Here is a 15,052-nt window from a genome sequence, read left to right as displayed (position 1 = left end):
TTACATCATATCGCGGTCGTTGTAGTGGAGGATCTTCAGCATTCGCAACGTCAGCGACCTCACCTCTGCAGGTCGCTGAACTCAGTTTTTCCGTGAGGCACGGCTTGGTGAACGACGCCTTGTTGCACTTGGCGTGAAGACGGGGCTGGAGACCTGTTTCGGGCGGGTGACGGTGACCAATGGACACGGAATCGTGGGGCGAACGAGATTCTGGTGTCCGCGAGGTAAGCTTCAATTTCCAGGGGGCGTTCACCATTGTGCAGGCACGGCACAGTCAGTGAAAACCCACGGAGGCTAGCTCGGCGGTAAGGACACGCCCTGTAGAGGTGATCGGCTTCACTGCAATGGAAACACAAGGGCCTCCGGTCTGCAGTGCGCCATACGTCACTCTTACGAGGTGGTCGTGTTTCAGCCATGAATGGCGTGCGGCAAGGCCTGAAGTGGCCAGTTGTTTGTTCAACGGCGCGCACACCGTGAAAGTCCGGGACGTCGCGCACATCGTAAAAAGTCGGGGACAACGAACTTCGCGCAGCTTCCGCATACGACATACGAGGCCGTGGCTGCCGTGCCTCCTGCTTTGGTGTCTCGCGTCGCTCTGGGACTTGGACTGCCTGCCTGATTTCCTCCCGGACGACCTCAGCCAGAGCGAGTTGCGGTACCGATACCGGAGCCACTTGAAGCGTTTGAAGCTCTTCTCACACAACAAGCCTAATGAGCTCCAGCAAAGCGTCTGTATTGTCCAAAAGCACAGCGAGAGGGTCACGCGATAGGCTCGATACGTCGCAGTTGTACTGCCTTGTTCGCTGCTGCAGTGCCTTTTCCATTGATATGGCTTCCGTGAGAAGCTCTGCAACGGTCTTTGGTGGGTTGCGTATTAGGCCAGCGAATAACTCTTGCTTGACACCGCGGATCAAGTTCCTGAGCTTCTTTTTTTCCGGCATGGATGGATCTGCGCGTCGCAAAAGTCGGCACATATCTTCGACAAACATTGCGACGCTTTCGTTTGGCCGCTGTACTCTCGCCTGAAGTGCAGATTCAGTTCGCTCCTTGCGATCGAGGCTGGCGTACGTGCTGATTAGCTGCCGTCGGAATTCGTTCCATGTTGATAAAGCTGCCTCACGGTTCTCAAACCAGGCCCGCGCATAGTCCTCAAGGGCAAAGTAGGCGTTGCGTAGCTTGCGCTCTGGACTCTAGCCGTTGAATTCTGCGACACGCTCAAAGTGATCAAGCCAGTCCTCTACATCCTCGAAGGTGTCCCCATGGAAGGTTGTGGGGATTCGCGGATGGTTGAGGATGACCTCGGTCGGCGCAGTCGAGGAAGAAGATGGAAACGATGTATTCATCCTTCTGACTTGATTGGGCAGAGGCTCGTGCTGAGGTGGCAGTCCTTGAAGTCGACGGCTAATCCGTACATGAACTGGAGTCAGCTCGACCGGACTTCGTACTGGGCTTGTAGGCGGTGTTCGATCTGGGAGTGGTAGCATGTACTCAGCACCTCAACCAGAAAAATGTAACGTAGATATAAGACGGGAGTCTTACAAAACAGACGCTTCTCTTTAATAGTGGGCCAGAAGAAGAACGTGCAGCTCACGTGCTTCATCGTCTTTCATGGCGCCAACCTATGCGCGCGCCGTCCCGCGGTGCGGGAGCCCCACATCATTGTGTCAATATCGGCGAAAGAACGTGTTGGTAGGTGTAGAGCACAGACGCTTGATGAGTGCGCGCAGCGATAGGCCTCGGTACTGCTCATCGGCGATTTTAGCAAAGGCAGACACAGAGATAATGCTGTTGGCGGGACTACTGTTGGCGTCGTCAGGCTCGTCTACCGGGTAGCGAGACAGGCAGTCAGCGTCCTTGTGTAGTCTGCCTGATTTGTAGGTGACAGTATACGAATATTCTTGGAGGCGTAAGGCCCAGCGACCAAGTCTTCCTGTAGGATCTTTCAGTAAGCATAACCAGCAATGCGCGTGATGCTCTGTGACTACGGAAAATGGTTGGCCACATATGTATGGGCGGAACTTCGCAACCGTCCAAACTAGGGCCGGACACTCACGCTCAGCGAATAGTTGCGCTCCGAGGGTGAGAGGAGCCTGCTGGAGTAAGCGATAACATGGTCGGTGCCGCGCTGGCGTTGTGCCAGTACTGCGACCCAGCACCTCCACCAGATATGTTACGTAGGAAGACGCAGACAAAAAGCTATATACAAGTATATTTACAAGGGAATACGCCGCACTTGGCCAAGAGGCAACAGCCCGCGCTATCCTCTAATCGTTGTCGTCGTCTTCTCACTGCTCGCCTCTTCGTCATTGCAAGTACTGTTCCATAGAAATACAGTGGAACCCCGTTCATACGTTTTTCACCGGACCGGGGAAAAAAAACGTAACAGCCGGGAAAACGCAACAGTGAGGAAAGCTCCGAAAATGAATGAAAAAAAGGGCAGCTTCAACTATAGACAATTTATTTGCACAGAGTGCGCTTAGGACTTAAAAAAGTCTAGAATGATGGCTTGCCGTTTCTTTCGCTCGCTAGAAATCGCCACACGTTTCTCAATAGCCTGGAAGGCCGCATTGCTGTCAGCGTCGCTGTGAGGTGCGACGTACCTGCGGAGGAGGTCTAGAGCCGCGACGGCTTCTCCAAAGCTAGGATTTGGCCACTCCCCGGCATCATGCGGCTCGTGCTCCTCGTCGTCACCGCGCCACGGCAATGGCAACGGACAAAGGAATATCCGCGGGAAATTTTGCCCTCTTTGGCGTAATCATGCTAACCTGCTAACGATTGTTTAGTATTGCTGCGGAGCGCGCGCGTCCGAGCAGCCCGGTTGCGCGCGGCGCGCCGTGGGAGAAATGTAAACAAGAGAGGAGAGCTGGCCCGATAGGCGGAGCAACGCCACGAGCAACGCCAACTTCCGGTTTCACTTTTGCTTCACAAAGAGTGACGCGAGGGCCTCTCCCGAGTTTCCTTCCTCCGTGAGTCGACCCGTCCAACAACAACAACTATGCGGTGACCCTAATCACAGTGATGATAGTGAGAGCATTTTTCACGAATGGCCACTTAGTGGCGGCCTCTCGAACTGGCGTGCGGCTTCTTGCAGCCAGTTCCATAGCCAAGCCCGGCCAAGCCCAGCCAAAACTTGTCAAAAGCCAAAATGGCGGCTGGAGCGCGTTGCCTACTTCAGCCCAGGCGGGCTCGGAGTGCTAAGTTGCGACGTATCATGCGGGAACGTTTTCACAGCTACGACGTAACAGCGGGGTTCCTTATACATTGGATCCTATGGAAGCTATGCCGGGACCGCATAAAAACGACGTAGCAGCCGGGAAAACGCAGCAGTGAGGAACATAACAGCGGGGTTCTACTGTATGTAGGACTGAGAAGGAGACAGAGACAGGATCCTCTGGTGCATGTGCAATGTGCTACACTTTTGGAGAGAACGCTGCAATAAGCAACTCACTAGCTGCGGGTACTGGCTGAAGCTATTGCTACCTTCGGTCGACAACACTCGTGATGTTATCAGTGCACTCGTGTGGTGCCGCGTGTTCGTCTGGGTGCCACGGCTGTTGGTGGAGCACATTCGGCTGGGGCGAGCACCACATACGTTCGCACCACATCGCAGAGATCGGCGGTGAAGCGCGATATGATCCTGTCGTGCAGAGCACGCCTGCAGACGATCTCTGTGTGTCCTGCACAAAAGCGCTTTTGCTGCTAGAATCCAGTAGCTCATTGGTCAACGAAGACGACGAAATTGATTATCGCCGCTACCCTAGAGTACCGACGAGAGCGAATGTCAAAGGTTACCAAGGTTTCGGCATTCTAAGTACCATATTTACTCGCATTATGATCGCGCTTTCTTGTAAAAAAAATTGACGCAAATTTAGGGGTACAATCATTACGCTGGTTAAATTGCCCGCGAAAAGAAAACCAGAATTTTTTCATCCCACATTTGCTGCGAGATGACAACCGGTCAAGTGGCTGCCGCTGAACAGTGCGGGACACCAAAAGAAAAATGTCGGCCGGCGGAGCAAGCCGAAAGCAATTTTTTTTCTTCTCGTGAGTACATTACGCGCATTGAAGCAGTTTCTTCTGTATCAGTAATGAATAATGTCGTAAATATTGGCAAGTTTGCAGCAATAATGTAGCCATGTCCAGTTTGAGGGGACAGAAACGGAGGCGGGCATGCTTTGGTGCCAGTGACATAGAAACACATGGCGGGCATGCTGCGGAAACTGTGGCCGTTTGTCTTCACTACTATCCTAATATGGCACGTTTCCATTAAGGGTGGGTGAATATCGTAGCTGTGTCACAAGCATCAGCGTATGAATAGAGTACACTGCTAACGTATCAGTGTGAACATGGCCACTATCGTTGTCGCTCGCGATTTGTTGCGTGCCCACAAGTGCAGACGAGAACAATCGAAAGGCCTTTTTTGTTGTTGTTGTTGTTGATCAGAACCATTAGGAAGCCTACAAATAATAAAGCCAAGGTAAATTTGGTTGTAGCTTTTTTTTCATGGAAGTGCGGAAAGTGATGAAAGGAATGAAATGGAGCATCTGCTTAAGAATGTTTGGTGCGAGCAGACCGCTTGGTATGTCTTCAAGAGTCGTTCGTGTGGCATTCGACAGAGGGTAAGCGTGATCATCATTAGCTAGACTTGGCACACGACATATCTCTGTGACAAGTTTGGGGTGCGATCATTACGTGAGTGCGATCATTATGCGAGTAAATATGGTAGTTGAGGAGGCATGAAGCTTTTGATACTGCAACTTTTGTATTTACGTTGTTTCTTTTTAGTCTTGAAGGCAGTTTTGGCTTAGTCGGAGTACATGCAATGTGCTGCCAATGCAGTTTGCAGCCTGAAATATTGCCGTACCTTAAGAATCATTCATCATTACGCATTATAAACATTTTTCATCAATAAACAACTTGACCTTGTTCACGTTGCTGAAAATCAGGGCAAGTTTAATTCCAACTGGCCTCAGCTAAGCTGTCGTCTGCCGAGTTTCGAATTCCGCATGTCTTTCGCAGAGGGTGCTACAGTCGCAAACTCGCGTTTGGTGGCTCATACATTCGCCTGGCAGGTAGTAAAATGCGAAACTCGGTCGGTGTTCGATGTATATTCTGCTGCACTGGCACAGTGCCAGGGTGGCTCAGCCGAAGCCACCATATGTCTATGCACTGCGGCATAGGAAGGTGCCAGCAAACACTGAACACAAGTGGCTTGCTACAGGTCAACTTACCACAGAAGAATTCGCACGCACTCTGCACTGATGTGTTCCTTTTCAACAGTGGACTACTAACACATCTTGAAAAAAGTACAAAACAGAAAGAAAAGCAGTTTTATTTATATGTTCACAAATGTAGTGGTTGCCATAGGGCACCAGGGAACAGATTGTCCTAGAATGCACACAACGCTGTGCTTTGATCGGAGGGAAGCCACTATCAGTCTTGGCACAATACGATCTGGCGTCCGTGCAGTCCGAAAGGCCCTACTCTTGCGCAACAGGCTAGCACTCTAATTTACTATAACAGTTTCATGGGGCGACAGAGACAAGGCAGCCTGTCTGTTCAAGAACTCACAACTCTCTTTAACTGGGTATACATATCCATCAAACGCACTGTGCCCGTTCCCATAGGATATGGGGACCATGGAACAGTGGGGCATTCGCTACTGCACCTACGACCTGTCACCGACTATGGTACACGAGACACCGACCAATGCACTCACCGGCAAAAGGTGAAACAACACGTGCACTGGCAAAGCTCCTCACCTTGTCACAGACGGTGCACTTGAAGCCGTTCATGCCCGTGTGATGGAACAGGTGCGCCTTGAGTCCGCCACCCTGGATGAACTCCTTGCCGCAGTATGGACACTTGTGCGGCCGGATTCCCGTGTGGATGCGCGTGTGGCGGTTGAGCGTCCCCTTGAGTGAAAATCGCATGCCGCACTCGGCGCAGGCATACGGCTTCTCTCCCGTGTGGATGCGTCGGTGCTTGTTGAGCGCCGTGACCGACGGGAAACCCTTGTTGCAGAAGTCGCAGGGGAATGGCCGCTCGCCGGTGTGCACGCGGATGTGGATCTTGAGCAGCGAGATGCCGTGGAAGGTCTTGCCACAGTGGTCGCACTTGTACTTCTTCCGCCGTGTCACCTCACCGGCATGTGCCCGCAGATGCTCCCGAAGGTTGTCCTGGGAGAAGGCATACGTGTTTCAAGCCTGTTTCTCGCTCGGCAATTTTCTTGCACAGCGGTTTCAGAGCCACATCAACGGCACGTGCAGACTTCACCTTTGAGCTTTGGATGCACTAACTGCACCAACTACAGTTTTGATATTTGCGAGCACCTAGTGGAAGAGTCAGTTTGTGGTTTATTCAGTAGACTATGTTATTATTGTAGCCTTATTAACTACCGCTATCCTTGAGAAGAAAAGTGTGCTAACATTGCATTCGACCAGTACCAAGACACGGGGTAGAAAGTTGGAATTTAACAAAAAGCTTGAGAAGAAGTTAAGACCACACAAAGAGCAATGGCACAAATAATGTTAAGAGACCGGTAGCAATGTAGATTAGAGAGCAAACACGGGTAGATGATACTCTAGCTAACATTAAAAGGAAGAAATGGATGTGGGCTGGTGATGTAATAAGTAGGACAGATAACTGGTAGTCTGTTAGAGCTACAGAATGGGTGCCAAGGAAAGGGAAGTACAGCCGAGGATGGCAGAGAATCAGCTGGTGTGATGAAACTAAGAAATTTGCTGGCATAACTCTGAATCAGCTAGAGCGAGACCGGGGTAATTGAAAATCATTGGGAGAAGCCTTCATGCTGGAGCGGATGTAAAAATATGCTGATGATGATTAAGTACACATTGGTTGAAAGCAAGGCATAACAAATTAGGAACAGTTCCCGTAAAACCTCACAATTTGTGTAACAAGCTGTGTTCTTGCTAATTCCCAATTCATGCCACACAAGTGATTTAAACAGCAGAGTTCTACACTTCAAAACATTGAAAAGTCGCACGCACAGACTGACACAACAGCAATGTTGCATGTGCAAAAGAACAAGCAAAACTGCACCATGTGAAACGTGCTTAACTGCTATCACTGTGCGAAGACAAGACAAAGAACAAACACAGCCTTGCAATTTCTCTATGTGCACTGCTTTGTCACAATGACCATTAATCAACATACCAGCAGCTAATTTAGCATTAAAAGCAAAGATTGCTTGAGCTAGACGCCAGACAACTAAGTTTATAAAGAGAGGCATCATATAATGTCAAGAAGAAAGATGGGAGGAATTCACACAAAGCCTGGCTAACAATCGAGTTTGCAAACTGGGCATGGTGTTGTTGCTGAATAGACCAGAAATATTATGGGTTGTTATCACTGCAAGTCAGACAGTTGGACAAAAAAGAGTGTGCCTGACTAACTCTCCACACATCCTAAGGTATTGACGAGTAGCTTTGATTGCACATTTCCAGCCGCATTTTCACTTTTGTGCAACCTGGCTTTCAGTGTGCTGTCATGCACATTCAGTCAAAATTTCAGGGGCGTCCTCGCTAGATCGGCAGTCATTCAGCCCATTTGCATTGCCCTATGTCATGCACTTACAAAGCAGCCTTGCCACTAACATATATATGTATTCGATTCTGTAGCATTTTGTGATGAATTGTTTGAGCCTATTTTTTCTTTCCCGCTTGTTTGCCTTACATTGTATAATGATGAGCAAAATGAGAACTAGGTGAAAGCAGGAGCAAACGTTTCGACAAGTGGACTTGTCTTCTTCAAGGCGACATATGCTTTCATCGCCACAGTATATATAGGTGGGGTTCTTCTAAAGGGGAGAGGGCGTAAGGCAGGTGGGTGAGGCAACGAGCGAAGGTGTGTTAGCAGCGAGGGTGTAGGGTTGAGAATAAAGTTCTGTGAAGAAAAATTCGCCCCGGAAAGTCGGTGGTCCCGGGTTCAAGTCCTGAACCAGGACAAATTTTTCTTCAACTGTGAGGCTTTTCTTTCGAGGAACCTGTATGTGTTTCTTTTGTAGCAATTGCTACGACTGGGTGGATGTCTCACTTTCCCCTAATTACTTCTCTCCACCTTGCGGGTTTCCACAGAACTATTACGTCAAACTCTTGCATTTGCTTCGAGTTGTTGACAAATTCAACTTCGCCCTGCCAAGTGCTCGCCGCTTGGTTACCTCAGATGACAGAGCAGCTGCCAGGGAAAGGCGGTGGTCCTGGGTTTGAGTCCCGGACCAGGACGAATTTTTCTGCAATTGCGAGGTTTCTCTTTCGAGGAATCCGTATGGGTTTCCATTGTAACAACTACTATGACTGGGTGGATGTCTCATTTTTCCCTTAATTACTTCTCTCCCCCTTGTGGGTTTCCGCACAACTATTACGTCAAACTGTGCTTTTTTATGTCGTAAAATTCGTTTGACCTGTACAATTACTTTTGCTCATAAACGTATGTTTTTCTTTGCCTACTACCACAAGTTGCATTTTTATGCTTGCACTTGCTTTAACAGCTTTTTTTTTTTTACTCATTGTCCCTTCCAGGATCCTGCAATGCATATTAAATAAGTTATGTAACTATATTGACGGCCACTTGTTACGACGCAATGTGCTGGTTGCCTGCCCTGTCAAAGCACTTGACAAGGGCGACACCGGAAATCAAAAGCAATTGAAAGGGACTGAGTGACTTGTGATGTTTTACTCCCCGAAACAACACTGGGCCTACGAGAGATGCCATAGTGAAAGGACTCCAGATGAATTTAATAATACAAAATAAACTGCAGCGCGACGACCAAGCAAGTGGGCATACTGCGCAATTTAAGAACATAGAGCAAGAGCATGATCTAAAAGCACTTAAAATAAAACAAAAATGCTTGCAATAAATTTTGCAGGACATTAACACAGCAGAAAATAAATTAAACAAAATACTACTTTCAACTATTTTAACTATGCATCAGGGTGAATACTGAACCGATTTCAGTATAGTCAAAAGAAATTTTGGTCTAGCAGTGGCTCTCCCTTTATCTAAAAAGGGAATGTTATTGCTAGTCATGAGCTCAGTTGGCGAATTGTCGCATTGATAGGAGTAGAAGAATTATGACCACCTGAGGCTCTTTAACGTGCACCTAAATATAAGCACACATTGTTTTGTATCCTGCCCTCGTCAAAATGCCATTGCTGCACAGAGGGGCCACACCCACAACCTGGCAATGGGCAGCAGAACACCACGGCCAGTGAGGCACCGCAGCTCGTCTGACGTAAAGCGCACCTGCAGACAAGCTTCGTTCATCGCGTCTAACAAGCATCAACAAGCGTCAACATAAAAGAATATGCCTCAAAGCTACTTATAATGCTATGCCATTATGCTATGCTTTTTGGTGTTCTTTAATAAAACTACCTAAAAGTACCCCTTCGGTGCTGTGCATTCATGGGAATGCGAGGATGTAAAGGGCTTTGGATTGGCTTGTTTTTTGGGGCGCCAGGACACCCCAGAGATATGCCTGGTGATCCGTCTCAATGGCTCGCTCTCCGAGCTTACGACGGTCAGTACAGTGACTTCTTTGCTACATAATTGTGTGTAAGCATTTATTAGTAAAACACAAGCACCAGCTCTAGAGTTATGTTGTATGTGCAGCTTCACTGACAGGTTACCAAGTCCGGTTGCCAAGTCCTGCGATCACCATGCATCCAGTTGCAGTGAAACGTTTCCGTGTTCTTATAATTTCTACATCATATGTGAGCAAACATTATTGCAATGTGTACCACGAGAGAATGAAGACTTGCCACTAAGACATGACTTTAAGAAATTGTTATTTACACCTAACAGGAGCCATGTTCCAGAACAAGGCACTTGTCAATCGAAGACAAGCCAAAGTATCCACATCCTGACTCTCCCAGAATGTCACAACCCCCCCTTAGGAAACGTGCATTGACCAGTGGAACCACATTTCTGCAGTGGCCAAGACAACAGTGCATGCAGTCAGCTCTGCCACGCCCTACTCACCTTGCGGGAGTAGACCTTTCCGCACACTTCGCAGGGGTGAGAGGGCGGGGGCTTGCCCGAGCAGACGGTCATTTGGAGGTGGCGCTGCAAGTAGTACTTTTTGGTGAATTGCTTGCCACAGACAGGGCAGTCCAGGTCCTTCTCAATGGTGTCGTCCGGAGGCGACCCCCGCTTTCGACGCTTCAGCTGCTGCAGACGTTGTTCGGCTTTGGCAGCCTTGATGACATCTGTTACTGCTTGGATGTTCTTCACTGGGCCATCCTCGCCCACTTCTGCTTCATTTTCCTTCTCAGGGGAGCCACCGTTGACTTGAGCAGACTCTTCATTTTCCCCTTCCTAGAAGTCACCAACCACACAGAAGGACTATGTCAGGCTCTCCATGAATTCACCCATATGTGGATCTCTCCCCTGGCACTACACCATACAAAACCTAACGCACAACTGCCTTGTCACGCGCTTTCACATTGTAGCTCATACTGAGCACGATAGTAACACTCCCACTGAAGCATTGCTAAAGAGCACACAAGAATGTTGTGTATTTTCACTCCATTCATGCTACAGGTAGTTTTTTCAACAATTGCGTTAGCTTTTTTGGCATGCATATTGGAGTTGAAGAGTGTGTGTGTGCCCAAATATATTGTGGCACCAATGTCTATCATATGAAGGAAGAAAAAACAACTAAATTAAGAATAAATGCTTGTCTCAGCTTCTACACTACTTACATATCACACTAGTATATAGATATGAACTCACCCATCACAATTTAACTACTGGTATAACACAGTAGTTTACTTTTTCTTAACTTGCATTTGTGGAGGGTATAACATTCCCCCCCCCCCACCCCCACTTAACTTGATTTATGGCAACACGGTGGCCACAAGTATTCAAACAGATCAGCAACCAATAATAATAATAAAAAAATAATGTCTAGAGAGACTATGGAGCAGATGAATATGTCTAACATTTATGAAAACAAGCATGATGTCCCATAAATGAGCTGTAGCATTTTAAAACTGCCCAAGACACTAGAGAAAGAAACTGAATAAGGAGAGATACCCTATGTTGGACCAGGTGACCTCACACATTAATGTGCATGCCTTATTCGACCTCAAATGCATTATATCAATGGAAGAAACTTTCACTACCAATTACATCTTTGCACTCATAGAGGAGCTATGACACAGTAGACAGACATATTGGAGCTTGACACGAGAGTGAAACGCATAGGGGCCTGAAATGTTTCGCAACTCTACGCATTTTAATTAACCACAAATCGATTGACTCAGATCACAACCTGCAATATCGTCCTACCAGGACTGTCACGACAACACTCAGTGTGCAACGTCACAAATTGCATCTCTCTGGAGTGTTTCCAATGCACATGCTAACAGGTCACAATGAGCTGCTGGTGCAATATTGAACTACCTTTGCAGCAGCTACAGTGACGACTCGAGGAGGCACAGTCATATTTAATGCTCATCACACTACGTATAGATAACGCCAGTCGACACCTAACAGAGTCATTAGAAAGGTTTAGTTTAGTGTGTTTAGTATAATAGTGGGTATGAAATTGACATGTGCTGAATGTTAAATGACTCGTAGCGTTTAGTGTACGCACGCTACTTCTCACATTTAATGTTACCATCTTTGCATGGTTTACATAAAACATGGCAGTGGTTCCTGCCACTCACTTTCAACTAAATTTGGCTTTACTTTTGTGGAATTCACTTCGTTTGTTGCAAATGACTAGGTAAACAGCTTTAGCTTAATCTAAGAACCTCAGACAGAGTATTATGGATAACCTTGCAGAGCTTTCGAGATCGCTTCTTGTTTTGAATGCATCAAGGCCTAACGAGAGAAACTGCCTGAATAGTGGGGCCACCTATCAGCAAAGTTGGGAGATAGGCACATTGGCGTATGGCCTCCGAGTTTGGGAGACCTTGGAGGCCACGGTTGACAGCTTGTACTGCTTGTACCGATTTAGCCACAGATCGGCAGACATGGAAAATACACTGTACAACGTGCTCCTGGTGTCATTGTGCTGCTTCTCACACTCTTTGGACACACGCACAAAGCTTGGGGAATAGATAGAGTCACTTAGGTGCACTATGTATGTGAAATTCAAAGCGTAATCGAATAGTGTTCTGCACGTAAACTACACTATCACGCTACGCTAAAACTCGCATTCCGCATTTGGGAAACAGTAATGGCATTTCCCTTAACCCCAATATTATGCTAATGTTAAATTAAAACTGCCTATTGAGAGGCAGTCACAAGGTAATGATTACACTACACCGACAATGTTGCCTCTAAAGAACCTCTAAAGTACCTCTAAAGAAGTACTGAAAGAAGTAGTTTTATTTAGCATTATGAGCTAAGTTAGTTGCCAACTCTGTATCACATTAAGGTGCTGGAATTCCTTGAATGCGCAACAAATATTTAATACTTTATTGCTTTTTGATACGACCATTTCAAGATCAGTGCAAGAACCAGTGCAGCTTCGTTGTGTAGGGTGTGCCAACAACTTAACGAGACACTCTTGTTAGTACTAGGGGTGCCCTGCTACATTATGAAAACTGGAGGTGCCATATCTACTCACATAATAGCACTTCCTTTAGCGGAGAATTGATCCAAAGTTGGGGGTGCATTAATTAAATGGGGAAATTTTTAAGAGGAACGGCTCAAGGTGTTAAAGAGGAAAATGAGACATGTGGCGACTTTAAATTGCGGTTCCTATGCCAGCCACCTTTAAGTTCAAACAAAATATTACCACCCGGTAACATTCACCTCTGTATTAAGAACGCAAGTTCTACACTAGCAGGGCTTGCAAAGGCCACTTATTTGCAGGCAGTAGCTGAACCTGGAGTTGCTAAATCAGTAAATAATGTTATTCTGGGCCGACCTATTCAAGGGCAATGTCAACATTAATGTTACATATTGCTTCTGTATAGGTGGCTGTGTTGCCACTGAGAACACTGATGTCTGCCTTCAGCTTGAAACCAGCCACTTAGCTTCCTTATGGCCCTATGGCGAAGTGACACGAAGATAAATGATGCTGGCATTAGCTATCCATGTGAAACTTAGAAACTTAGAAAATTGCAGAAACTTTGCCACTAGCGGCTTAAGTTGGACTGGATTGCTAGTCCACACATCGGCTGCCACGTGCTATTGTTATCACCAGCTGGAACAAGCAGACACCAGTCACTGCAGCAATTTGTGAGGGTGCAATGATTGCTCATGAAAAAAAAAAATTTTTTTTTTTTTGATGGCCAATGCAAGCATTATGTGCAAGCATTATGTGAGTACAAGAATTGAGCGAGTAAATATTGTCGTATCACAAACGACTCATGCAAGCTGTCATGTCAAAGCTGTGATGTCAGCTTTGTGTGGTGACAACACCTCCTGCAGTGGTCACAAGCACCACAATGACTGTCGCCAGAAGATGGGCATGCACTGCATCAACCATTCTTTCTTCTTTCACTCTGTACACAGCGGCTGTGAACTCACGAGAGCTGCCAGACTATTAGGGCGTCCACTAGCAAGTGAAGAAAATTACATTTGAAGAACATTTAGTGGGCCATTAGTGACTCAAATGTGACGGAGTTATCATATCGGAAGAGCATGGTGATGCAAATATTTTCACAATGAAAATACAATGTCATGGCCCTTCTAAGCGAGTTTTTGTGGTCTAGAAATAGTAAGTGCTGAAAAATGGTGTTTCCTTCGAATACAGAAAGAAAACAACGCATTACTGTCTGCTCTGCCATTTGCTTCGCCTAGTAACCATTCCCCGATATTCACTTGCAGTTGTCTACTCCCTCAATGCTCCCTTTCTCTGTTGCTCTCTGTACCCACTGGGAATCATGTTATCTACTCACCATTAGGTTCTCTTTAAAAGCCCAGTATCACTTTAACGAACATAACGAACTTGCACTTTCATCAAGGCAATGCTATCATCAACACTTGAGCCCCGTAATATTCCTACAGAGCAGCGACAAGCCCAAATTGTACCTGAAAGGCTGCATGCCCTATCCTTCAGCTTTTAAAAAGAACCTGCCACTTGTTCTTCCTTAGTCTTGCAGAACACTAAACACGAGGGCTCTTTGGCAGACTTCTCTTAGACATGCTTTCTAAGCAGTATCTCCGGAAAAAGTAGGAGCAAAGATGTATCATCAGTAATGGGCTGGTGGCACCAATCAGTGGCAGGGAACAATACCAATGAGCCAATAATATGGCCTCGGAGATGGCCAACACGATGAAAGGCCATGCCACACAATTTCTGGATCAGGCAAATACAAAAGCACAATGCAAGAATGGACAGAGTGCGGCTGGAATTGTTCCATGTATATGTCATGGCACACAAATTTGAGGGCAGTTGGAATGATGGGAAGATAGGAGAGGCTGTGAGGCTGCGGTATCATTCGATTGCAGACAACCTTGATAATACAAGCTACATTAAAAACTTTTGGTTCGAATGAGATTTCGGAGGAGGTATGCTTCAATACTAGATGCATTCCACAACTTTTGTTAAGGCTGTTGGAGGGTCTATTAAAAAACATTTGTTGGTGTCCTGAAGGCATTGGCCTCTTTCTAGACCCAAGAAAAGAAAGTGCTGGTGGGGGCCAGAGCGCAGTTTAACAAGAGAAATGTCTGTTGTTGTAGCAATCGCAGTAGCAGCCCACTACATAACAAATATTGTTGTCAAGGTCACAACCTAGTCCTCAATAAATACATAAGTTCTTGCTGTAAAACCGCGCCCACTTCCAGAATTTTTTTATTGCAAAGTGGTACCACCACTGTGCTCAGTTGTTGGTGCTGCCGGCAGCCATACATATACGAATAAACTGAAAATGTTTGCAAAGTTAAATAAGAGAGAGGGAGAAGGAAGAAATAAGGGTAGTATTTTGTACATGGTTTGCAAGATAACTATTGTATTGTATTGGGTTTTATGGTGCATAAGCAACTCAGGCTATCATGCGCCAAACACATGGTATAATTTATTCAAAATTGGGTATCCTCAGCGAAGGTCCTTGTACGGACAAGGACTCTGAGG

At 46.7% G+C, this 15,052-nt stretch overlaps 1 protein-coding gene across 2 annotated transcripts in view; it reads right to left on the bottom strand.

Annotated features, from left to right (window-relative positions):
• The window catches only part of LOC142583333 (uncharacterized), a 63,596-nt gene that overhangs the window by 29,184 nt on the left and 19,360 nt on the right, over positions 1-15,052 (bottom strand). For both annotated transcript variants that reach the window (XM_075693752.1, XM_075693753.1), the window contains exons 5-6: positions 10,000-10,331; positions 5,763-6,179 (exon numbers count right to left, since the gene is read on the bottom strand). In XM_075693752.1, coding sequence (XP_075549867.1) covers positions 5,763-6,179; positions 10,000-10,331 — 749 coding nt within the window. The remainder of the gene's footprint in view (positions 1-5,762; positions 6,180-9,999; positions 10,332-15,052) is intronic.

Source organism: Dermacentor variabilis, chromosome 5 (genome assembly GCF_050947875.1).
Source record: "Dermacentor variabilis isolate Ectoservices chromosome 5, ASM5094787v1, whole genome shotgun sequence".
NCBI classification, from domain to species: Eukaryota; Metazoa; Arthropoda; class Arachnida; order Ixodida; family Ixodidae; genus Dermacentor; species Dermacentor variabilis.
This window is presented reverse-complemented; position numbering and strand designations above follow the sequence as displayed.